Source organism: Botrytis porri, assembly GCF_014898465.1.
Source record: "Botrytis porri strain MUCL 3234 chromosome Unknown BPOR_016, whole genome shotgun sequence".
Classification (NCBI taxonomy): Eukaryota; Fungi; Ascomycota; class Leotiomycetes; order Helotiales; family Sclerotiniaceae; genus Botrytis; species Botrytis porri.
Genome location: NW_024066090.1, coordinates 419,331 through 445,375, shown reverse-complemented (window position 1 = coordinate 445,375; position 26,045 = coordinate 419,331). Strand labels below are relative to the sequence as shown.

At 41.8% G+C, this 26,045-nt stretch overlaps 8 protein-coding genes across 8 annotated transcripts; 2 read left to right on the top strand and 6 right to left on the bottom strand.

The window, feature by feature from the left end:
- Positions 1-445: 445 nt before the first annotated feature.
- Positions 446-3,135, bottom strand: EAF01_010361 (uncharacterized protein). The gene is made up of 3 exons (XM_038918618.1): positions 2,712-3,135; positions 1,951-2,568; positions 446-1,897 (listed from the first exon to the last, which is right to left on the bottom strand). Exons 1-3 carry the CDS (start codon positions 2,766-2,768, stop codon positions 728-730), a joined length of 1,845 nt encoding a protein of 614 aa, XP_038765843.1. The 5' UTR covers positions 2,769-3,135; the 3' UTR covers positions 446-727.
- Positions 3,136-3,464: 329 nt separating this feature from the next.
- EAF01_010360 (uncharacterized protein) lies at positions 3,465-4,172 on the top strand (the record flags this gene model as incomplete). Its single annotated transcript, XM_038918617.1, has 1 exon — positions 3,465-4,172. The coding sequence occupies one exon, from the start codon at positions 3,465-3,467 to the stop codon at positions 4,170-4,172; it is 708 nt and encodes a 235-aa protein (XP_038765842.1).
- A 390-nt stretch (positions 4,173-4,562) lies between these two features.
- On the bottom strand, positions 4,563-7,156 carry EAF01_010359 (uncharacterized protein; the record flags this gene model as incomplete). Its single annotated transcript, XM_038918616.1, has 6 exons — positions 4,563-4,679; positions 4,739-6,397; positions 6,456-6,540; positions 6,779-6,874; positions 6,928-6,974; positions 7,103-7,156. 6 exons carry the CDS (start codon positions 7,154-7,156, stop codon positions 4,563-4,565), a joined length of 2,058 nt encoding a protein of 685 aa, XP_038765841.1.
- A 2,164-nt stretch (positions 7,157-9,320) lies between these two features.
- EAF01_010358 (uncharacterized protein) lies at positions 9,321-10,100 on the bottom strand (the record flags this gene model as incomplete). Its single annotated transcript, XM_038918615.1, has 3 exons — positions 9,321-9,671; positions 9,722-9,928; positions 9,981-10,100. The coding sequence occupies 3 exons, from the start codon at positions 10,098-10,100 to the stop codon at positions 9,321-9,323; spliced, it is 678 nt and encodes a 225-aa protein (XP_038765840.1).
- Positions 10,101-18,502: 8,402 nt separating this feature from the next.
- Positions 18,503-19,336, bottom strand: EAF01_010357 (uncharacterized protein; the record flags this gene model as incomplete). The annotated part of the gene is made up of 3 exons (XM_038918614.1): positions 18,503-18,549; positions 18,644-18,689; positions 18,830-19,336. 3 exons carry the CDS (start codon positions 19,334-19,336, stop codon positions 18,503-18,505), a joined length of 600 nt encoding a protein of 199 aa, XP_038765839.1.
- A 1,055-nt stretch (positions 19,337-20,391) lies between these two features.
- EAF01_010356 (uncharacterized protein) lies at positions 20,392-21,245 on the bottom strand (the record flags this gene model as incomplete). The annotated part of the gene is made up of 5 exons (XM_038918613.1): positions 20,392-20,456; positions 20,510-20,770; positions 20,824-20,953; positions 21,066-21,078; positions 21,232-21,245. 5 exons carry the CDS (start codon positions 21,243-21,245, stop codon positions 20,392-20,394), a joined length of 483 nt encoding a protein of 160 aa, XP_038765838.1.
- Positions 21,246-21,761: 516 nt separating this feature from the next.
- EAF01_010355 (uncharacterized protein) lies at positions 21,762-22,204 on the top strand (the record flags this gene model as incomplete). Its single annotated transcript, XM_038918612.1, has 2 exons — positions 21,762-21,801; positions 21,858-22,204. 2 exons carry the CDS (start codon positions 21,762-21,764, stop codon positions 22,202-22,204), a joined length of 387 nt encoding a protein of 128 aa, XP_038765837.1.
- Positions 22,205-23,298: 1,094 nt separating this feature from the next.
- Positions 23,299-25,874, bottom strand: EAF01_010354 (uncharacterized protein). Its single transcript, XM_038918611.1, has 2 exons — positions 25,268-25,874; positions 23,299-25,209 (listed from the first exon to the last, which is right to left on the bottom strand). Exons 1-2 carry the CDS (start codon positions 25,599-25,601, stop codon positions 23,447-23,449), a joined length of 2,097 nt encoding a protein of 698 aa, XP_038765836.1. The 5' UTR covers positions 25,602-25,874; the 3' UTR covers positions 23,299-23,446.
- Between the last annotated feature and the right edge of the window lie 171 nt (positions 25,875-26,045).

Sequence of the window (26,045 nt, the reverse complement as noted above, 5' to 3'; positions counted from 1 at the left end):
CAAAAGTTTCGTTTCCTTACCCTTCTTTATCTTTTCCTTTCTTTTTTCAATTCTTTTTGCAATTGAATCTACAAAAGTATTACATATACATACATACCCCAGTACATACTCCACCAGATATTTTCTTCAATATCTCTCTCACTGCCTAGAGGAGATAGGAGGAGGGAGATTGGTAGGTAGGTAAGTAGATAGGTAGGTACCTAGATAGATACTGCTTTTATTACTAGGTACCTAGTATTATGCTCTACTAAACAGTACAAGACTGTACTGTACGATATAATCACTATATATACATACCTACCTCCAGATCGATTGATATCCGAATGCTCCAGATCATATATTATACATACTGCCTCACACATCACACATCACACATCGACTCCCACCAATTGAGTAAGTGAGTGAGTGAGTGAGTGAATATTCACAAAACAGTTGGTCGTAGTTACTAGATGGGAATAGCGCAAATGAGGCAGGCATGTACATTCATATCCCATTTCGCATACCATACCACCATACTATCATACCGACTTCTACTGATACAATCGCGATCACTCATTCATGCAACCCCCTCCTCCTCTCTAAAACTTTCCATTTTCCATTTCCATTTTCCATACCTAGGCAGGTTTTCCTTCACCACTCCATTCCGCTCCATTCCAAAACTCATTCACTTCAACCACTCAAACACAGATGACTTTTAAACGCAGATAAAATAAAACAGCTCTCTATTTTAAATCTCAAAAATCTCTCCTACGCCCTCCCCACCCGCACTCCTATTCTCCACGAGATCCAATCTCCAACCCTCCCAATTCTTCAACGCCCGCTTCACCTCCTTCACCCTCTCAATCCTCTTCATCGCCTCTTCCTGCTGTGCCTTCCTAAAAGCTTCTTCATCAAATTCAAGTAAATCATCATCATCCAACAATTCATCATCCTCCTCTGCTCCTGCATGTTCATGTCCATGTCCTACCGGTGCCGTACCTCCCGTAATAGCATTAAAGCCACTGGTCAAATAATCCCCAATGCCCATTCCTTGCGGACCTCCACTCTTTCTCGCATGAGGACTTCCACTTCCACCTAAATCTACATCTGTGAATCTTGCACCAGGACTCGTAAGTCCATCGTCTCCTTCACCCTGTAATTCGATTCTTCGATCTCTCCATACGCCTCTTCTCAATTCATGGACTTCCGCCTCTAAATCCCTGACTTTCTTTTCCAAGCGTTGTCTCTCTTCATTCTCCAATTCATCAACCCCTTCATCATCGATGCCTTGCGCATCTCGTTTCTTCAATCTTTCCCTTTCCTCCTTGAGACGTGAATTTTCATTCTCGACACTAGCGAAGCGAGCTCGGAGGTCTGATGCTTCTTTCTCCACCCTTTCATATTCTTTCTTCTGAGCTTGTGATCGGGCATCGTGTTCTTTGTGAAGCGTCGTAAGTGTAGATACTTTCTTCTCAAGTGCCTCCACCTTCTTCTGAAGTTCATCACTGTGTGCCTTGGCCTCCTCCGTTTCTCTTTCCAATGTGCGTAATTTGGTTTCTGCAGATATACGTTCGCTACCTTCCTTAACAGCCTTTTCAGTCGTTCGTTCGAGGTTCTTCTTCAGATCTCCCAGTTCCCGTTGCGCATTTGCTGCCGACTTTTCACTCCTTGCCAATTTTTCCTCCAGAGCGGTGATTTGTTCTTTTTCCACAGATGATCCAGATGCGACACGTTCAAGCTGTGCTTTAAGATTAGAAATCTCGATTTCCATAGACTCAATCGTCGAGGATTTAGAACGTAGCTCGGCTTCCAACTCCGATGGTGCTGGCACCGATGTCGAAGGCGAAGTTACATGTTTGCGGGTGGAAGAAACCTGAAGTTGTGTGTTTTGTCGTTGGAGCGCTGCGATTTCAGATTTCTGCATCATTCAATTAGCCCAAATTAAATCGTGCGCTTCCCTCCACAACTTACCAATTTCTCAATCTCCTCTGAAGCCCCATTTTCAGTGCTCTTTTCCCCCTTGGCAGATTCCCCCTCTGCCTCTCTCAAATCCTCCAACTCTTCCTCCGCTTTCTTCCACCTCTTCTCTGCATCTATCGCCCCTTTACTCAATTTCTTATTCTCCTTCTCCAAATCCTCGATTCTTAAAGCTTGCTTCCTATAAATATCTGGCGCCGTATCACCACTAGGACTAAAAGCGATTTCCGGTGAAAGAGGTCCCGAAGCTTGTCTAAAAGACGATGACCTCATCTTAGATTGTACCGATAAGGAGGGCGACCTTCCATGTCTCGTAAGTTCCGCTACCTTCTCGTCCTCATCCTTAGTCTCTGAAACTTCTACGGGCTTTTCCTCTTTCTTTCCATCCTCGACAGTTAAATCCTCAGGAGCTGCTGGCGCTTCGGCGGGTGCCTCGAGTGGTGTTTCAGTCGAAGCTTCGGATGGTACTGCAGCAGTTGTCTCTTGCGTCTCTTCGCCCTTTATCTCCTCGCTCTTCGTCTCTTCGCTCTTCGAAACTTCAGCTACCGCGCCCACTTTCTCTTCTTTCTTCCCCCCCGCCTTCTTCGCCTTCTTCTTTTTCATTTCCTCAACCTAAATGCCACTCATTAGTAAATAATTATCCTCACATCCATCCCCACTGCCTGTCATCAACACATCTCCCTAACCCCCATACTCCATCAACTCACTCCCTCATCCCTCATCCCTCATCCCTCATAACAAATAAAACAACATACCCTCTTCTTAGCCGCAGCCAGCTTTTCAGCCTTGGCCTTTTCCTCCGCGTCCGCCATATTCAATTATTCGTCTTGTATCGTATCAAATTCCTCGTTGTCCACTGATTAAAATCCAATCTCCAGATATCCTCACTCTTTGACCAAGTACACAGCGTCCAATAATCATCAATCTCTAATGCTCAATATGTAAATTCGCAGATTCAAGTAAACAGAAGGTAGGTAGGTATGTTCAGACCAGCTTGCAATACTGTCCCTCCGTAACCTTCACATGCCATGGATCACGCTAAGCCTAGCTCCCGCGTTACCGACCAGGATCCCCAAATGAACCAACTGAATCTTGACCGATGCCTAGGTAGGTAAGGGAGATAATAAATATAATAGCGTTTGCCCAGGACGCCCTAGGCCTTGTCTCTAAGCTGTTTCCTTTATCAGTCGATCATCAATTTCCTATCTGATTATCATCGTCTTCTTTACCTTTTTCTTGCCATCTCGATTTCATTTGCCTTGTTTTCTGTTTATCCTTATTTGCATCGTTTACATTGTTTGGGTAGATTGAGATTCTCGTCTCCTATTTCTATTTGTATGGCTTTGCAATTCTCACAATACAATTAAAGACAATTAAACCAACAAGGTCATCATCAATTGACGTTACACAACCATTTATCCAAATAACTGTCTACTATCTATCTTCCATCCATCCATCCATCCATCACAATATCTTTGGATACAACCAACATTCGCTCACAACCAACAATGACTTCCTCCTCCTCTTCCTCTCCCAATCCAAATCACAACCCCAATCTTTCCCTCCACTTAACCGATTCATCACTTACCCCCCTCCTCTCAACTTCCTCCTCTTCCCACCCCTCCAACTCCAACTCCAACTCCAACTCGAGCTCCCACGCCAAACCCCCTCAATTTCAACCCCTCACAACCTTAACATCCACCGCGCTCTCTGCATACAATGCCTCGCTGCATCTCAACCTCGGATCTCCGCAACGAATAATTGTGGAATCCGCCTCATCGGGCCCTATCCTTCTCCATTCCTTTATTTCTTCCACGTCTTCTACCCCCCATTCTACCTCCGGTACTCGTCATCGCAGCCGATTTACACATACCAACGTACACGAAACTCGAATGAATGGGGCAGAAAACCCGAATGGAGTATCGAACCTTCGGAGTTTAGAAATTCTATCTGCAGCCCGAGAGGAAATGCGACCGTTAAGTGGCACGACTGAAGGAAGCCATTCGGAGCAAGAGCGCCATGATGTAAGGGATGAGGGGGCCCAGGCTCCATTATTAGTGGGAACGGTTGTAGCGAGAACAGCGGAGCATGTAGGGGAGGCGAGGAAAGCGGCACGTAGAATTGAGATTGTCGCGCATGGGTTTCAACGGGAGCTCATACAAGATACAAAAGTGAAAAGGGTGGGTGAGGATGAGAGCATGGCTGGAGAGGGTTGAGTCATTTGGAAAAGTGAAGTAAATGCCTTGGACAGATACGAAGATTATTGAACATACACTAGCGAGGAGAGGCTGCTTTCATAATGCATATCGAGGAAAACAAAACCGTTTGGGTGGAGGTCAACATTTTTATAAAAGCAAATTGGGAGTCGGTTAGATATCATGTAGATGCGAAAAGAGGGGTATCACAGGAGACTCTCATGAAGAGAAGGAGCTTGGACCACGAGTAGCTCTGGAAAAGCCCAATGCAACACAGATACACATTGTAAACATTCATGGTTCGTTCATAAATCATTTGCTTATTTTCATAGTCTATTTGGCGAACTACACCCAGGACCTGCATTATTCATAAAATGCCCCAAAACTAATCGCGAAATTATTTCCAGATATTTAGATAAGTTGCTTGAAAGCTCTGTTGAGAGGAGAGCGGATGTTTGGAACGTCCTTCCAGAAATCAACAGTGGCAATGGCGCGCTTGGAGATACCTTCTGGGGTGAACTCGAACTTCTACGATGGGGGTTAGCACAATTCATTGATTCTAATTCTACATGAAAAACAGCACATACCTTGTAAACATCCTTGTAAGCACCGGAGGCACCAAATCTGTTGAGACCGAATTGCTCGTGAGTATAACGTTCCCAGCCCATGGTTGACATAACTTCAACGGACAAAGATGGGATACCGTCTGGCAAGACACTGAGTCTGTATTCTTGGGGTTGAGCATCGAAGACCTCGAAACAAGGGATGGAGACGACACGTGCGGTGAGGTTGTGCTTCTCCTTGAGGTACTTGACGGCATCAACACAGATACCGACCTCGGAACCGGTAGAAACGAGGGTGATATCGGCCTTCTCAGCGTTGTGCACAACGTAACCACCCTTGATAGCGTTACCAATGGTGGAGTTCTCGAGTTGAGGAAGGTTTTGGCGGGAAAGGGCGATGATGGAAGGAGTGGTCTTGGAGGTCAAGGCAACGTAATAAGCTGCGCTGGTCTCGTTTCCATCAGCTGGGCGCCAAACCATGCAGTTAGGCAGAGCACGGAAATGAGCCAGAGTCTCGATAGGTTGATGGGTTGGTCCATCCTCACCAAGACCAATGGAGTCGTGGGTAGCAACCCAGATAACACGTTGTTGGGACAAAGCAGAGAGACGGATTGCACCAGCAGCGTATGAAACGAAGTTAAGGAAAGTTCCCCCGTATGGGATGACAGTTCCGTATGCAGCCAAACCGTTCATGACAGCACCCATAGCGTGCTCACGTACACCATATCTGATATAACGTCCGGACCAGTCACCAAGACCGGTAGCAGGTGGTTGGAAATCAACGGCTTCCTTCCATCTGGTCAAGTTGGAGCCAGTCAAATCGGCTGAACCACCGACAAGTTCTGGGATAGCTTCGTGAATCTTTTGGAGGACGATCTCGGACAACTTTCTTGAAGCAACTGCATCATCTGATGGGGAATATGTTGGGAGGTTCTTCTCCCATCCTTCTGGGAGCTCTCCAGTCAAGCGGCGCTTGAGATCGGCAGCCTCTGAGGAGTACTTTTCAGTGTACTTCTCGAGCAATTGGTTCCATTCTTTCTCCAAGGCGGCACCGTGGGATGCACGCTCGTTGCAGATATCGTAAACCTCTTGTGGAACAACGAAAGATTGTTCAGGGTCGAAACCGAATTTCTCCTTGAGTTGCTTAATATCATCAGCCTTAAGAGGGGATCCGTGGACACCGTGGGTGCCTTGTTGCTTGGAACCGAAACCAATGATAGTTCTGAGCTTGATCATGGAAGGCTTGTCCTTAACGGCTTGGCACTTCTTGATAGCAGCCTCCATGGCTTCCAAATCGTTGTCACCGTCGGTGACAGTCTCGACGTGCCATCCATATGACTCAAATCTCTTTACGACATCTTCAGTGAAGGCAACATTGGTGTCACCATCAATGGAAATGTGGTTGTCATCGTAGATAGCAATAAGGTTGCCCAATTGCAAGTGACCGGCCATTGAAGCGGCTTCACTAGCAATACCCTCCATCAAACATCCATCACCGAGGAAGCAGTATGTGTAGTTGTTGATAAGCTCGAATCCGGGCTTGTTGAACTCACCAGCTGCGTGGTGTTGTGCGATGGCAAGACCAACAGCGTTGGCAATCCCTTGACCGAGAGGACCAGTGGTGACCTCAACACCATCGGTATCGGCGGATTCTGGGTGACCAGGAGTGTGACTATCTATCGACTGGAGAGGAAGCAAATTAGCTGAAAGCCAGGAATATTCAGATTATAGGACTACTCACTCTGAAAGATTTGATGTCATCCATGGACAACTTGTAACCGTAAAGGTGGAGAAGGGCATATTGGAGCATGCATGCATGTCCGTTACTGTCATTTTCGGACAATTAGCTTTTGAATCTTAGATCTTGGTACTAGATTTCTTTGGCAATGATGAAAATGTGAGAGCCAAGGCATGCTATAAGTAATTTTCCCAAGTAGTATGATAGCTGTAGTCCTCCGGAGAGAGCTATGTGTCTTCAAATGCAATGCAGTAAGGAAATATCATGTATCAAAAGGCTTTGATGCGCAAGAGGTTCAATTGTATTAAGAAATGGGAATGACTTACGAAAGAACGAATCTATCACGGTTAACCCAGCTTGAGTTTTTTGGGTTGAAGTTCATGATCTTGTTGAAAAGAACGTGGGCAACTGGTGCCATTCCCCTAAGCATCTCATCAGCAAGTCTATCTTATTGTGCCAACTTTGTAAAACTCACATAGGGGCTCCGGGGTGACCGGAGTTAGATTTGAATGTAGCATCGGCCTTGAAGAGAAGATGTCAGTACTTGATTTGCAGGTGTTGATGTTGAGTTGTGCTTTTGAAAGAAGCTTGGAGTTTCCCATCGCGGGGCGAATTCTCCCAAGCCAAGGGAGAAGGAAAAGCAAACTTACAGCAAGAACACGAATAGTGTTGATAGCAAGCTTGTCAACGTCTGTGAAACCCATGATTGCTATTCTATGAAAATGGACAATAACTTTTTGGGTATAATGAGGAATTTAGAATTCTTTGACTAAAGGTTGTTGAGAAAGAAGAGACGAGAGAGACGAGAGAGACGAGAGAGACGAGAGAGGCAGAGAGTTGGAAAGAAGGGTAAAGTACACACACAGGAGGGGCGGACCCAAACGTTAATAATTATTTGAATGTATTTGGCTGGCTCTGATTTTCTATGGTGGGGGTGGAAATGGAATTTGCGTCACCGAAACAGAATGCTCGGTGAAGGGGTCCACTTTATTGGTGGTTTTGCGTTTAATGGATGTGGATGTCAATGGATGTCAACACATGGTGGTTACTCAGCAAAAGCAAAAGAACAGTCGAGGTTGGTGAGATGGTAATGGGAGTGGGAGTGACAATGGAATGGTATTGGCAAGAGAACGGCAACGGATTGGGAATAGCAACACAATGGCAATACGAACCGGGCCCATCTAGCTACAGAAATGGTCCCTCCCCTCACCCTCTCTCTCTCTCTCTCTCATCAGCTAGACTCTTACATCTCAATCGGCTCCGAATGGCCACCAACCAGAGATCCGTCATCAACAAAGTTCCACGTCTATAAAAGTCTAATTTGGCCGGCTCATCTACTAGGCAGGTAAGCTCCCGATAGACTCAAAATCTCGAACTTAATTTTGCATAAACGATTATATATCAACACATTGTCCCGAGAAACTCGTAGCGACACAAGCAAGTGGCCTGCACATCTTGGGAGATTTTAATATGAAAATATCATGATACTTACGTTTGCCCAACTCACTTCATCGGTTTTAAGAAAGCATCATTCGGAGGGCCAAGACATCAAGCATTATTGGTCTGACCCGTTCCTGGATCCGTTTGCTAGGAACGAACATTGCTCCGTAAAGATACCAACCTACAAAGCGTTACACCAACAGTTACTTTCTACTCAGTATCGACACTCGGAACATATAAGCCAACATTTAGCAGTGTTGTGCTTTGCTACCCCGAGTTGCAGAAGGTCCAGCACAATGCAATCGAGCCAATCTACGGTTAAGGTTAACAACCCTTCCAAGCTTCTTATCGATAATGGTCCATCGAGCCTCGACTTCTCAGAACATCAAGAATTTACCTACAGAGTATTCCTATGTCACCTGAGATGAGCGTTGAACACGAGTCTCTGCAATCACAAGCTGTATGGGTGTCGGATTGACATTTGAATATTGAAAAATATTTTGGATCTCCAAAATATCCGATTATCACATCTAGATTGTGATATTCGATCTTGGTGTTCGGTTTTTACCCCCCTCACCACCAGCAAGTCTATCTTCACGAGCATTGGTATTTCCAAGGACCCTGAACTTTGAAAAGATATAAGATCTCCAATCAAATGGACGAATTGAGCCGACGAGATTGATCACCTGGCAGCATTTTAACATCGCGGAGTATTCAATTTCCTGCATATCTCCAGCAAGCATATGCTGTGACATCTCTGCAGCCTACGGCTCAGATATCCGATTGGGAAGATCGTACAAGACAAACGAATCACAGTACAGCAAGTAGTAATACTCGCGATTCTCCTCATTCACATTCAAGTATCCATCAATATTTCATCTTCGGAACCATAGGCCACATGTGTGAAGTAAATGAAAATGGACATGGCACAACATCGTGATATGAATGTCCTCGAGACTCGAGATAGCATCTTTGCAGACAGATGTGCTACGGTATCTCATCTGATTGATCTTCAAAACCATGGCTTGCTTACTGTATCCCTTGGATATTTCAGGATTCGTGTGATAATGCTATCAACGGCATTGCGTTTGCAGTTCTTGCACCACCAAACAAAGCACGTTGGTCTATCAACACCACCATCTCAAGTCCTATTGATGGTTCGGAGGCTCGCAATCGCAAAGTTTCGCTGGGATCAAGGTTTGTCGCTTAGAACTCAGACATCATGCAAACGCGAGAGATTATTATCATTGGGTATATAAAGTACATACAGGTCAAGCATATGGTAGATGCGGATAGTAACATAAACTCCTCATAGCAGGGTGTGCCTCCAAACCGACCAAGAGCCAGTCTTATCCGTCTTTTACAATCCAACAACCATGCTCCCAGTCACCAACGCCAGAAATCACACCCGAATGAAACAATCACAACCTATTTCTTGGATTGCGGTCCACTCTCCTCCTGATCATAACAAAACGCGGAGACGTCGAATAGTAGCGGATCCATACTTTCCACCTTGGATTCATCCCAGCCCCTGGGATTGGATTGCTCAAAATCTTTCGGTAAGCCTAATGCCGAACGTTCGGGATCGGTCTTCCCTTTACGCACTCGATCTAATTCCGACTTGACGCCCGAATACTCCACTTGCAGTGACTCATATGACCGCGACAGCTCACTGTGACGACCTTCAAGCTCTTCCAATCGTTGCTCGAGTTCCCGCATGTGTTTCTCTTTCCTATCCCTGAAAGCTCGCTGAGAAGCTCTGTTCTGGGCTCGGCGACGCTGTGTAGAATCAGTATCTTGTTCGCTCGGTAGACAGATGAACCACTTACCGAATGCATGTGTGAAGCAACCACTTTATCATTTCCACCCTTTCTCCTTCGTCGGTCATGATCCTCGTAAATGCCTTCGATATCTAACTCGACCGGTATCAATCCCATCGGTACACCGTTTGGTTGATATTGTATGGGAAATGATGGATATGTCATATATGTGTTTCCTCCGTATACGTGATCGTTTCCATATACATGATCAAACGTCTATGAAAGCATGAGATTCTGAAAGGAAGCGATGGGTAGAGTCTGAACATACATTGCTGTTGAGTGGTGAGCTTGCTGAAGACTCGCTCGAGGTGTCATATAAATTCATGTCTCCCTGCATTAAATATGGATCGGTAGAACCGTCATGATGAAGAAAGTGGCCGCTTGCCATGTCGAAGTATGTCGTATTATTGAGAAGTATGAGAATGATACTGGGAGGGAGCACTGTATTTTTATGAGGTGGAAAGGTGTTCGAGTCTGACTTGAATCTTGCGAGGTGTGATGATCAAATGATATCTGACAAGTATAATCGGAGGGGGTCTCGGTAACTTTAAATCTTACATCTTCTCTCTTCAGAATTTAGTTCGGGCAAAGATATTCCACGCCCATTCCAAGTGGGGACCGAAGATTGCAAAACGAACAAGCCCTATCACTGTCGCGGAATCCAACAATTCAAACTCACATACCGCTGTTAAACATAGGCAATACCGCTTGAGGCAAGTGTCCTCACCAATCATAGACAGCAAAAGACTCAAAGGAAGCGGTAACCACTTTTCGCCGGGACATGGGATGGGTACAATACTTTGCATGCAAATTACTAGGGATACATGACCTCTGCAAATCAATCTCTGTCCCCAATCCTGACCTCCACCACTCGCTTCCACCAGTCACAGAGTACAAATCCTTCATGTATTTCATGTGGTAGGGTAGGGTAGGGGTTTACAGCAAGGTTGCATTGCGTATTAAGGTTACGAACGGCATGGCCTTGTGGGGGGGGGATTCCATCCACTCAGAAGACCTCTTGGGCAGCGCTTCTTCATTACCTAAACATCCTCACCAAAATTATGAGTGCTTACTATATGAGCAGTCAGTGAGACCCCGGTCGCTCGTCGTGCTGACATTACACTTTCATCGTCGGTAAAGATCGCTAGCTCGCGTTAGCGCAGCACATCCTGGATTCCCTCGTTCTGCTTTATTGCTGTTTTCATCCTCGTGTCCCTCGTACGGGACATGCAGGCTGACTGCCAAGAACCATTCCTCGGACTTACGCTGGTGTATACAGTATTGTATTTTTGTTCTTGGGGGTTGAGAAAACGAGTTTGGCCCGGTGGTGTGTGTTGTGGCTGCGCAGTGATGAAATGGGTGTATTATCCAAGCGAGTTGAAGATACGGTATATCCATGTTTGGCCGTTATTTTGGTAATGTAGATAGACAGATACCCCTACGTAGGAACGTTACTCCACTTTAGAAAAGTAGTCTAGACATGTCACATCGATCATAGCATTCTAATCGTAACATCACTAATCCATAGCAATCCCAATCTACAATATCAAGAGCGTCTATACCCCTAACACATCGACCCCAATCCACACACATTCCACCACCACTCCACAAGAAAAAACCCATCTCTCCTCTCCCCAACCCAAACCCTCGAAAAACTTGCGGCTTACAATAGAGATTCCCACATCCACGCCTCTCGCGCCGCCATTACCCAACGCAGCCTAGCCGCAACATTAAAATAACGTCTGTAGGATTCCGACCAGCTCGCTACCACATGAGTCCCTGCACGCCCCAAGAAGCAAAAACTCCACTTTTGCAGATCTCACTAATTATCTCATTCCCACCTCATTGCATTTCCAGCGCGGGAAAATGCCAGACGCCTTCTCTTTATAGATATAGATACCATGGGATTTTTTGAGTTAGCTTCTATGGTTACTGGCAGTCTGCGTTTAGATAATTTTTTTCTAATCTTTTTTCAAGATGTATATTTTTTGTTATCTGAAGTATTTAGCGCTAGTTTGAATATCAATTCCGATTAGAATCCGCCGAATAATCCGCTTTTTTTATTATAATTAATTCTATAATAATACTTTTCTATTCTTAAAAAAACAGATTTCTGTATTTCGTTTTCCTATTTGTATGTTGATTTTAATATAAAATTTATAGAAATAAAAGAAAATAAAATATATATAGTATATATATATTTCTATATATAAGGAAATTCGAATTTTTAGTTTACTATCGCTATTTAAATAAATTGAATAAACGAATGTAAGAATAGCTTCATTTTAATTAGAATGAATATAGGAATAGTATTTTATTTAATTGTATTAATTTATATAAATCTAAATTTTAATTTAAAAAGCTTAAAACTTTAGACTATATATAATAGATTAAAGCTTCAAACTATAAAAACCTATTAAAGTCTATAAATTCATAGATTTTCCATAAATTAAAAACAATGATTACTTTTTTTAATTATTATTTTCAATTTACATTATCATTTTCTTATATAAATAATTGAATTATTTAATATCTTTTTTGAAAATCAAATCCTTGACTCAATTTAATATACTCAATATATTAAAAACAAAATTATTCAATAGAATCTATAATTTAATATTTGAACAAAAATCTGAAATCTATTATCAAAATGAATAAATTTCTCAATGGAATCTGATCGGAATTGTACATTCAAACTAGCCCTTAGTTCTGTACATAGTAGCGGGAAGGATTTGGAATCGATGTGACTACCTGTGTGTGTATATGTAGATATGGATGTGCAAATAAAAATCCCAACGATCCGATTCTTTTCCCTATCGGAATTAGCGTCGTGGTGGATGAACAAATTATAATCGAGGTCGGTCTTTGAATATATGCTTGATTCGCTTGATTTGAGGAAATCCTGAAGATATTGTTGATGTCACGGTATACACGTAATCACGTCCGATTGGGCTAGTATGATACTAAGCTCCAAGTTGATTGCATACATAGCTCTATAGCACACTCTTTTTAATTCTATAACTTTTAATTTTAAAAATGATTTTTAAATGTTTATTAAATTTGTTATATTATTAAAAGCTTTTCCAAATAAAAAATGAAATAATATTAGCATATACTTATAAATAAAGCCCTTATATATACTCTATTTACTTTTATTTAAATACATTACTCCTACTTTTTTATTTATATATAAATCTTTTTAATATTATTCAAAAATGTTATCTCTTTTCTTACCCTTAATTTCTTAATTATAGATTATAATTTAATAACCCTTATAATTATAGAACTTTATAGTAAAGCGATTTATTAATAGAATGAAATTTTATTCCTATACTTTTTAATTCTTAAATACACTTTTATCGCTTAAATACCTTTTTAATTGAAACCCTTTTGTTACGACGGTCCTTACGAAGTACCGCGTCATATGACTATGAACAGGTGACGGAGCGTCGAGGAGCTGTAACGCTCCTGGATGTTACGACGGGTAACATTGGATCACGTGACGAGTGTCATGTGACATGACGTTGGAGCCTTTGGAGCTTAGGATCCAAGGGATCCAAGTAGAACAGAACCATGGGTTTCGTAGAGCAGGAAGGTCTATATAAAGGAATGAGTTTCATTATAATGTAGAGCTTCGTGCTCAAGATCAATCATTAGTTTCATACTATAGTTACGAGAATTGCAACCAGTTACAACCTTATTGAATTCCTACTTGAAGTCTAATCTAAACCACCTCGAGAGATCTCTAGCCACTTCCACGTGACCCTAGAGGCAGCTCCCGTAACACTGGAGCACAATGAGGTCCATAGCGATCTAGTTTATATAAAAGTCCTAAGGAATAGGATAAGGAACGAAGATCTATATAAAGGAATGAGTTTCATTATAATATAAAGCTTCATACTTAAGAACAATTATTAATTTCATTACTATAGTTACAAGAATTACAACTAATTACAACCTTATTGAATTCCTACTTGAAGTTTAGACTAAACCACCTCAAGAGAACTCTAGACACTTCCACGTGACCCTAGAGGCAGCTCCCGTAACACCTTTCTCCTTGATTCTAAAAAGTTTAATAATAATTCTTAGAAATTTAATACATGATTATTCTTGATTCAAGTAAAACTATAAGTAGATAGCATTGTAATTAATAATTCTACTACTCAATTTTACTATGTTTATTTCAATCTCAAATCTTATATATAAGTTATAATACTACCTCAACTTTCTTTTCTTAATTAAAACATTTCTTTAGATTATACAACAATCCTAAATCAATTTATATATATCTATAACAATTCAAATAAAATATAGGAAGCTAAAGATAAGTTATTTAATCTTAAATAAGGAATCAATTCTTTATATACTTATATTATGAAATTTGAAAGAACTCTTTACAAAGCAAAAGGCTAGAACTAATTTAATTCGAATAAGATCTTAATCTTTTGTAATGAATTCAATATTATTCTTAGAAATCGTTTTTTTCAATAGTTTTTGTTACCCTATTTATATCTTGACTTTGTTTAGATTATATAATAACTAGTTATATATAAAACAAATGAATTCTCTATATTATTTCATTCTAATGAATTTAGAGTCTTATATTTATTATAGAATTCATTTTATTTTTAAAACTATAATCTAATAAATATTAGTAATTTTAATATCCTTAATGCCTTTAATATTCCTTTAAACAAAGCCAATCATACCCTAATCTCACTTTACATCAAAACGCTTAAGTTTTTCCTTATTAAAAGAATTTAATTATATATAAAAACAAGTACATTCGATATAGAAATACTTTCTATTAAATACAATCCTACCTGTTTGATTTATATTAAAGTGTTCGAAATCAAAAAGAATTTATTCTAATTGTTATATTTACTTTTATTAATTTTTATAACAATAATAATGATAAGAATTTAAATGAAATAATCAATAGCTAATATTTCAAAAATTGTTTAAAAAAATACAAACTTTTATCAATGCTTTTTATTTGATAGCAATATATTTAGCTTTTCAAGATATTTTATAAAAAATCGATAAAGAAAATAATAATAATAAAGAATTTTATTGATTATATTTTGTATTTAAATTATTCGTTTAAAATAAGTTTGAAACAAACTTTTTAAAAAGAAAAAATAATGTTACAATATATATATAATTATATTCGATTAGGCTAGTATAATACTAAACTCCAAATTAATTGTATATATAGCTCTATAGCACATTCTTTTTAATTCTATAGCTTTTAATTCTAAGATTAATCTTTAAACGTTTGTTAGGTTCGTCACAATTGAAAGCATTGGTTGTGATATCCATGTCTTGTATTTGGAATATATGAGAATATATCAATAGAGATTATGGGTTAAGCTTTTTTTATTCACAGTTTGGGGGTTGTCGGGGTAATTAGATAGTGAGATAGTGAGATGGTGAATTTGAGCTTTGAATTTCGGTAGATAGTTTGAGGTGTGTGTTATAGTATTATTAAGTTAAGCTAAGATGTGTATGGGTAATATGGTACAGAGGATTTGGGAATGGATGCATGCATATATGAGATGGAGATTTCGAATTCGAGTACAGAGGATATCAGATAAGTAGGTATTTTGGGGAAAATGGTATGGCAACATGATAGATCGTATTCTGTCACGGTGTTAGAAATATCTTGCTTGTGTTGCTCGTATCGATATCTAGTGATTCTACACCCTACACCCTCACCCTATGCCCATCACCATCTCCATCTCCATCTCTATTACTTTTCATAGTCACATATATTATTGAATTTCCATCCTCGAATCGCCATACCAAATGCAAATCCCTCATAAGCTCATCCATCACTAACCCCCAAAAATCATCATCCCATTCCCATTCCATCCCATTAGTCTAAAATCCCCATCCGGGGGGGAAAAACGTGGAAATCCTACGCCCCCAATGTTTGTTGCACGTTAAACTTCTGACTGTATCACATAACCTTAGTTCTTCTCGTTAATTCTATCACTGTGCACGCCGAGAGATAAAACACCGGCCTCCTAGTCTCCATCTAGTATATCCTCGATTTCTCTCTACCGGAATAAAAGCTCAGCTACATAGCTCAGTGCTCACAAACGAAGAAGTCTAGGAACTTTTCACCCCATCCCATCTCATTCGCGAAATCTTCCCCAATCCAGTAGTTTCAAATATAAAGCTACTCGTATAGATAATACTAATAGCAGAGATACAATATATTACCCGGAAGCATCCAACCATACATACCCAGATCCTCAACGCTAGCACCGGTACATACATACATATCATGCTGGCAGTGAAATGTTAGCGTCCAGGGTCCAATCCATAACCTCATCCACTAGGAAACTAAACGTGCAGAAACCTTCGCGTGCACAAGCCAGAACTGGTAAGCTTATCAATGGCTTCAGGATTGGGTAGAGTAGTCTGGAAGTATTGTGATACGATGCTATCTATGCATGTATTTTTACCGAGTGATGGTTGGTATGGTTTGAGGTAATTGCTTTTTTGCATCTAGATGTTGTGTATATACTGGCGGTGGTGTCCGCTGTTGAAAAAAGAAGGAGGAGAAGGCGGGGTACAATACATAACTATCTGTAATTCCGCTTATATGTTCTAGCTAATTTTCCCGTTAGATTTCAGTAGTGTGATGTATTTAATGTATCTAATGTAATGTATTGTCTCCTATAAATGGGGGAACGAGGAGCCAAGAAAAGCTAAAAGACTAGATCTAGCTTCCAATATGGTTATTTTCGTATCACTAACTCTCCCCATGATTTTCCTCTTGGGTAATTTGGCACATATCTAACCATAATACCTATATCATCCATCCCAAAATGAAAATCCGAGAAACTTCTGTATACATACTAGTTCCAATCCTCCTGCAGACATCAATGCAGCAGGATAACGATTTCTTATCACCCCCCTTGCCCCCCCAGTGACACGACAAATTTGTCATTCAAAATCTTTCAAGTGCCAAAAGAAGTGTCAAGATTCGAATATGCACCGCGATGTACCTTCCCCAAATGAGAAGTCCGCTCAAGAGATGGACTTCCATTTGTGGAGCGGGGTGGGTGCTCAGATGACACATACATGGGTTTACTTATATGTTACATGGACATTAGAAATGCAGAGGGAAAATGACGAGATGGGGGTGATGCGGCTTGGTATGATGAGAATTTTCTGGGTGCTGGAATGTTCCGTAGGATGTGACCTTGACAATGATATGAGGGTTTTGTTTCTTGGCCTATTGTGTCTTCTGGAAAGTATTGGGTACTGAGATATTTGCATCGCAGTGGCTTGAAAACTATAAGGTCCACGGGTACATGTGCATAACGAGTCTCGCAAAGCGCATGGCTAGATATGCGGGAAAGAAATTGATAGAGAGCACAATCAAGATTTTCCTCTAGAACAATGTTGTTTCTTGGTTAACACACAATTTTCTCCAGATAGACGTATGCGAAAGAAGGAGGGGTAGAGAAAGCGTTACCTTGAAGTTTGAGATTTGTGGCGAGAGTCTAGTAGAATGTGAGAGGGGTTGAGCTGTATGGGGTGATTTACCATGGTATGTTGATATGATACGAGGCGTATTCTTGTAGTCTTACCTCGCTACTACAATAACCAGCAGGGGAAAACACGAGTACTATTGATAGGTGTCTAGACTTCTGAACATATATTAAGTCTCTCCTAGTATCAAATACGACTTCAAAGCTTCTGAAGCTTCAATATCATAGGTCCAGCAAAACATACTTCCAATATCATCTCTAGTAGAGAGATTGAAGTGGATTAAGTTAATGGCATGAAAACCACAAATTTTGTGTTCTCCAAAGCCAAACTACAAAGCTTGAGGCTTATCACAATGCACTTCATTAAATATGCACATGGAATGACTGCCTTATCTACTCTACTTTACAATTCCAAACCGCACACAAAGCCAGTACAAATTCATACGTTACAATGCATAAAACAAGCTCACTCATCTGCCAACTATTGACCAGTAACACAGCACCAATCTAATCTAATCTGCACAGGTGCAGAATGACGCATGAAGAAACAAAGAATGAGCAACTTTTACTACGGGCGAGATTGATATGTAATGAAGTGTGGTGTAAATGGGTTCGGAGTGTGCTGGGGAGATCGACTTTAAGGAGGGTAAGAGAAAAGCTTGAATATGTGATATTCAGGTGGAGAGGGGAATGGAGAGGGGAAAAAGAACCACTGAATAGATAATGAGGGGTAATAGTGTAATTTATAGTAATCATTCAATAGTTGAAGATACTTGGAGCGTTGGCAGTGAGCGAAATCTTGAATGAGATGATGATAGTAAGAGTAAAAGATGTTACTGGAGCGGGGATATGCATTCGGGTCTGAAAGAGAAGATTTTAGTCGAAGATGTGAATCGTCTGAGAAGACGGGAAGACCACGCATGCTTCTTGTACGATTCCAGTCGCGGGAACCGATATCAGATCCGAGCTCAAATAATGCATCGTCGTTGAGCCGCGATAAACCTGCTGATACAATGCATTGCGTTGTCTTATACTTCACAGCATCTGCATGGTGGTCTTTCGCCAACTCTGCTCCATGTAGATATTTGTGCATATCCTGTGTTCCAAATGGCGTAGAGATCTCTGCTTTATCCTCACAATATGATTGGATACCATACATGGTATTTGAAGTCTATCATTTTGCGTCGGATAGAGAATTATGACCAGATACACGAATCTCGGAATCTTAAAATATATTTGTGGATTTATGTCGGTATTTCAATTCTCCAATTAATAGACGAGTTTAGTGAGCCACATCATCGGGACCGGTTAGCTTGTTTCTTTCGCCAACTGTGAGGCGTGTTAGTGAAGGAAAGAGAATCAATGGATTCATAGGAAGCCAAGCGAGGGGATGGACGTATGAAAGGCGTGTGAGAAGACTTACCATCTAGAGCTACCAGAAATCTGCTAACACAATTGTATGCTGCGATCTATATTTCAAAATTAGCTTTCACTCTCAGCCTCAAGATGCATCTGTTCTCCCTGATCTCCACTCCAGTCCTTCTCACATCACTGCTAACAATTGTCTCCTCAAGACTCTCCATTATCTCCAAAGGAAAAGTCAACATACCGTAGCCGTCAATTCCACAATTTCCTTCTGATCAAACCACTTTTTCAACTCTTCGAAAACCTCATCCGGCACCCTAACATTCCTAGTCATCTCATCCGTATACTTAATCACAGCCCACTGTTTTGCGCTCAATCCCTCTGCATCTCCATTCGCATCACCATTTCCCTCCCTCTCACACTTTTCCCTCTTAAGTGTCTCCATGCCCTCATCACTCACTCCTCCTTTCTTCGCTAACGGTGCATGATGCCCCCACTCATACCAAGCCGTGTTACAAATAGCCACCCTACAAATCGATATCTCTCTAATATCATCCGCCAGGCTGGTTTGTGTCCTGACTGCTCCAAGAAACGAGTTCCAGCCATCTGCTACAGGGGGACTGTGTAGTAACGTCAAGTCTAGGGCTTGGAGAGGTCTTGGAGCCCGACGCGCTTCAACACGTTCAATGATTGCGCGGTCAGCGGGAGAGGAGAAGGTGGGGGAAGAGGGGTCAGCGTATGGAAGACGCATTTTGGTGTGTGTGGTTTGGTGAATGAAGTGGAGTTGTGGTTGTGCGGGAAGTCGATGGTATCGAAAAGCCGTTTGCTTGACAGTTTGAGAGAAAGAGACTAGAGAAATGGGATATTTGGCATGAAACTTCATACCATTGATCAAAACTTGGAGAGGGTTCAGAACAACTACTTGTGGCTATGGACGTGTACATATATAAATTTCACCTACATCACATTACCCCATAGATGTGGGGTTGAGCCGGCCGATATGGGAGAATACTTTCCCGGCAATTCGAAAAGGCAAATGCAAACGGTATCTTCAAATCTGATAATGGTACATGTTCACGTCGACAACGTTACCATGGAAAATCTCATTTGACTAAGATGAATGTACCAATTCCATGTCATTGGTAGGCATCTTGTACTTTGATAGATCCGCCATCATGTGTATGATACCGAGAATTCGGGAGGGAGGCGGCAAGGTACAGCACGGATAAGCCGACCTGTACACTTTTGTACACTTCATTTTCCTTGACCTCAACCAAAAATAATTCACACCTGGGTATCTAAGTAATGTCTTTTCAAGGGATCTCATGTTTGTGACACATAGGTCGGGTTTATAGTAATCACAAGCTATCAACTAGGTTAAGTTTTCATAGCGCTTAAATTGTTGGATCTCGCCCGCAAAATTTGGGTGTTGTATCAGAATACAGAATCTTTAGGCTTGTCTCAACTTTCAAAAACTCAACAGGTTGCATACGTGAGATCCTCTGTATTAAAATGAAAACCCAATACCATATGATTGCTACCAACAATAGAAACTACTAGCATACACGGTCAATTTGACCCTCTTCCACCTCCATCTTTACTTCTAATGCACGTCGGAAACGCCGAAATTTGTAGAATAACAACAATACATATAATTTTAGCTATGAATCGTTCAATTCATGGCTTCCAACCCGGTTCCATCCCCGAAGGCCATCATTATAACCCATTCATATATTCACAGTTTATTGCAGAAGAGAGGTATGCGTTCAGATTGTCTCGAGGCTCTCTCTGTGTGAAGTGATCCATTTAGCATGAAACATCCAGAGATGCCTTGGAGTTCATGAGAAGAGCAACAATCAACCCGTAAAGACCTGTGATTCATGTAAGTCATTGTCCAAATCAATAAAAGCACCTGGAATCTTACCCAAAACTTCGGCGAAAATCAAAATAAGAATCATTCCGACGAAAAGGCGTGGTTGCTGTGCTGTTCCTCTCACACCTGCATCACCAACAATACCAATAGCGAAACCAGCAGCCAAACCAGCGAGACCGACACTGAGACCAGCACCAAGTTGAATGAAACCAGTATATAATGCGAGGTTTTGTTTAAGTCCGTCGGAAATCAAGACGGAAACAACGAGACCGTAAATACCGATAATACCAGCCATAATAACGGGAACAATGTCTGTGTAACACATTAGTAGAGCTCACAAAGATTCAATGATGAACATGGCTCACTCTTGACGATCAAATCAGGTCGGAGAACACCCATTGCGCAAATACCAACACCAGACTTAGCAGTTCCGTAAGCGGCACCGAAGCAGGTGAAGACGATAGCGGATGTGCAGCCCATGGCGCCGAAGAATGGCTATACATTGATTAGCATGATGGGTTGATACAGATAATGATTTCAAGTTGTTCGATGTCGAATCAGGGTTGGTTGGAAAGCACATCGGAGGTGGCATTCGAGGGAAACTAACCGCGTAGACGGGACTATCATTATTGCTGTCAGTACTTGAATCAAGGCATGAAAATATTCGCGATCATATATAATAGCAGTGCCAACTTTTAGAGATGCTTATCTCGAAAGCAAGGCAGGTAGGTAGTAGGAGCGGGAGGCGTCAAGGAGATAGTTTGTTGACATACCAGAGATCAGCCATTTTGAAGGTGTTGGAGAAGGTGTTTGTTGGATTTGAAAAGGTATATGGAGCTCGAAGAAGCTTTTGAGGAATTGATTGAAGATTTGGGTTGATGAAAAGTTGAGCTTGGAGAGTTGATGAATAGATGATGATCAGTGATTCAAGGTGGTTTGTACGAGTTGTTTGATGAGGCTTCTCTGGCAAGCTTAGCTTTTCGACCAATCAAGTTATGGATTAGCGCGTAACGTAAGCGAAGCCTTTTTCGAGGCACCCGATAAAGATTAATCTTCAGAAAAAAATGCCAGAAGACTTTCAACTTCATCACTAACATTTTTGCAAGTCAACCCACAGGGCGAGCCAACGCAAGGAACCCTGAAAGAGTATTTCTATAGAAATCCTTATCATCTCAGTATATCCTCCAACAAATTGTATGTATTCCCTCTAGTCCAATTGGGTCGATCACAAAGTCTTTGATTCGATAAGATCAAGTTCTAACATTTTCTTCTACAGTAAACTCAATTCCAAACCAAATTCACAATGGCTGAAGAACAAAACGAATCCGCTGCTTGGCCCGTCGGTAAGAATTATGCAGATATTCTACCACCTGCATTTCACTAACATATTACCTTTCAGCCGACAGCACTCTCTCCCAAGAGATCCTCGATCTCGTTCAACAAGCTCAACATTACCGTCAATTGAAGAAGGGAGCCAACGAGACCACCAAGACGCTCAACCGTGGTATTAGCGAAATTGTTATCCTCGCCGCCGATACCGCCCCATTGGCTATTCTTCTCCACCTTCCTCTTCTTTGCGAAGACAAGAACACCCCTTACGTCTACGTACCATCCAAGACTGCTTTGGGACGTGCATGCGGTGTCAGCAGAGCCGTCATTGCAGCAAGCATCACCACCAACGAGGCATCCGACTTGATGGGCCAAATCAGAAGCTTGAAGGATAAGGTCGAGAGACTCCAAATCTAAGACCTGAATTGGATGTTATATTGACTGGCGCTACACCTTAACTGCGTGATGGCGACAGGCATTGGGTTAGGAAGAAAAGAATCTATGAGTTGAAGATAGGCAAGAAATCAAGCTTGTATACATAATTACAGGTTACAAATACAAATCCATGACTGGGAAACAGACTCAAAAATGTGATGACTTTGACATTATTGGGTTATTTTCCATTTCCATCATCGAATGCCAAGTGAAGCATCGATGAATCTTCAAAGCCCAATTCTCGTTCTGACGTATATTTTAAGAGCCTTGCATATTCTTGATACTTATTCCCTATGAATCAAAACTCCGGGGGATACGATTCGCTACAACTGAAAAGGAAACCAGCTCGAAGGACCATAACCAAGACCGAGGACATCGTACGTTAAGAAGCCCATGCCAAGTCAGTTACACACATACATGCGTAATATCTTTCCATCATTAATCAATTCCAATGCAATCTTTCATGCAAATGCAATTCCAAAAAGTCTCTACTTGAACATTTGGCGACCGTCCCGTAAGAACTTTCAGACTAACACCTTAGAGTGCATATTTGGGTTGAACAGGTAGCTGGGCAGTGAATGACATCTCATCGTGGGAGTAGATATCATGGCTCCTTGGTTCCCTGGTAGAAGTCAAAAGGTCGAAATTGGGTGACTGTGTATGTATAGTATGGTCATGATAATTGGAGGCCGTCACCATCACTACGAGCATTCGATTGTGGGTTTAAGTACTGAAGATTGATGAAGTGTTACCGTTCAGATCATTTTAGTATTTTCCAATCATCTAACCATCGGGTTGAGATTTATGCTTTGAGCAGGAAGGGAGAGCTTCATTTTTTAACGGAGCTTATTGATTGCTCTATATATTGACTGTCTTGCGGTTATGGTCACTTCTTCGTCGGGTCAAGACTTGATTAATCTTCAGATTGATGGCATCTTAGTCTAGCTATAGGAACTCGGCGTACTGTGGTAGTGACGACCATGAGTTTGTGATGCTTTTAGTACAATATGTCTGCACAGGAAAGCAGTATAATATATTCGCATCAATTGTACAGAAGATACCACTAGAGGGAGTTAAGTTTCAAGTAGAGATTCTCTAATCATATCTCTAAATCTTCTATTGTGTATAATCCTCTACCGATGTTATATAAAAATGCTTGACGCGCCTTCTCTAACCCAACCCCGAATGTTACACAATAATATAATACAAGCACACTAACCCTCCTTACAACTTACTCCTGAATCTCTCCGTCTCGTCGCTCTTGACGATGTTATCATTGTCCGCATACGGATCAACCGTCAGCCCGTTGAGCGGATTCAACTGACTAGCTCTATAGAACATATCCTCGTAAACCTTTCCATCCTTTCTACCCAGCGAAGAATCAAGTTGCCAATCGGGAAATGCCCATGCATCAACGAGACTTAATGCATGTGGTCTGATCTCTCCCAACAACTTCATTACACTCTTGGTTCTCGCTAATTGGATTTGACGCACAGTAACAGCAGACGAGGAATAGAATTCTGATGCCTCTTTCTCAAGGGTGTTCAGAGCATAGAGACGGTAGAGTTTGTGGAGGACATCAATGGTCTCGGGATCAAGCTCGTATCGGAGAGACTCGCTATGAAGAGCGTCGTAGAAGTTCTTGACGACGAGGTATTGAGAGTGCGCAGTGCTGAGACGCCAGAAATCAACAAGGAGAGAGTTCCATGATCCCTTTTCCGCGTCACGATGTTTCAAGGCTTCAAAGGTCAAGAAGGATGTTCTCCATGCAAAAGCAGCGACGATGTCACTGTCTGAGCCGAGAACATCGTGAGCAGCACCCATATCTTGCTTTTGAAGGAAGGTTGTGAATATCTTAGTTGTGTCGTTGTTGGGGGCATTTCCCTTCAACACGGCGCGAGCAGATTTAAGAAGGTATCGAGCCACTTGCTGCGTGAGCATGTAGTTGTCTCCCTCCCAAGTGGTAGTTGGAAGGTAATCAGCATACCAACTACCAATACCACTGAAACTTGAGTATCCATGACCACCACAAGCTCTACGGCAGACCTCGAGACCTTCTGCGGCTGTAGTACTTCCAAGAGCTTTGAGACCACACGATGTGGCGTGTAGATCAGCCAATAAATCGCTTCCAGAGTTGAGTTCCTCTGGACCGGCGCCCCTGCTGCTATCAGAAGCACTTGTAGCATTTTGTTGCATCCGCTTCTGATTATCTTGGTACAGTCCCATCATGGCCTTTCCTGTGAAGTGGAGAGCAAATGTGGCTGCAAGCAATGGCAATAATCGATATTGGACCATTGTGTAGTTAAGAACCTGGTTCTCCCCAGATGCATCAGCTCCAGCATCCCGATCCTGGAATTGTCGTCTGATAGAGGCATATCTTGTTGCGATGGTCACACCCCGAGCCAAAACGCCACCCGATTGTAGGACGATGGTTGATCGAACCCAAGTCAAAGTGCCGTAAATCAAAGATGGTGATGATGGCTTGACGTATTTGTTTGTTTCAGGGTCGACGCTAGAGAATTTGGCCAACATGTTAATATGTGGAATCTTGACATGGTTCAATAGAAGGAATCCATTATCCATGGTATTGTAGCCAAATTTCGGTCCAATATCTCCCACGTAAACACCATCTAATGGTTCATGGGTTTTCATGTCTCTGATCTGGCATACGAAAGGATGTGGGCCGTATGGCTTTCCAGCAATGATAAGTTGTGCCATAACCACAGCATGATTTGCAGTCCTTCCCAAAGACCCGATCCACCATTTTGACGCAGTGAGATGTGGCGAGTGAAGAATGAATGTCTTGTCTTCGGGATTCCATGTAGCAGTTGTCTCTAAGCCTCGCACATTCGATCCATGTCCCAATTCGGTTTGTGCATAACATCCAATTGCCTTGTAGTTCTCAGCTGGTTCGAGGAATAGTTTGTGTTGTTCAGGTGTGCCTTGGCCACGCAGGGTGGTGAGGTACATCGAAGCATGAAGCCCGTCTTAACTTGATGTTAGTAATCTTTTTGAAAGGTATTGAAGGGTTTGGGAGTTACATACAAGGAGTCGGCTCGCTAATGAGCTCATTTGCCACCTGGTACTCCTCTTGATTCCAGTTGTGCTTGACTTGTAGTTGACGAAGTCTCTTCGCCCTTGCGAGAGAAGTCTTAAATCTATCTACTCGACCATCGAAATAGTTATTTGATTTGTCGAATATCTTGTCGGCTTGTAGGATCTTTAATATACGTTCTTGACGCTCTAATACCTCTTTGGTGAATAAAAAGTTCGAGAGCTTTTCGACATGTATATTAGACTTCTCCCTTTCCACCTTGATAAGTTCAGTGCCTTGCGGACCGGATGGCTTCAGATCTTTGACCCATTGTGGAGGTGACATTTTGAATGATTGATATGGAGAATGATGGTTATGATGGTGGGAATCAAAACTTATAAGAGATCCTTTTGATCAATGAAATCGGCCCTCGGTCAACAATAATTTGGAAGGCGTTGTTTGGCACATGCGCCGGTATGATGAGTAGACTTTAGGGCCTCTTGACAATGGGACCCGGATGCCGAGGTACAAATGCGGGCTTTTGATTTGTAAGAGTCTGTGGAGCAAATAGGGGTAAAATGGGTTCTCCATCTTGAACTCCATACTATGAGAGGTAAGAATATGTGAGCGTTAGACTATTTGAAAGGAACCCGGATTATTATATCTTCATCATTATATAGCACTGTCCCTATATAGGCACTTAAGACATTGACGGCTAACATATACCGTTACACGTACAGGGTTATTGTTGGAAATGCTATTATCCTATTCGTTACAATTTTCATCCTT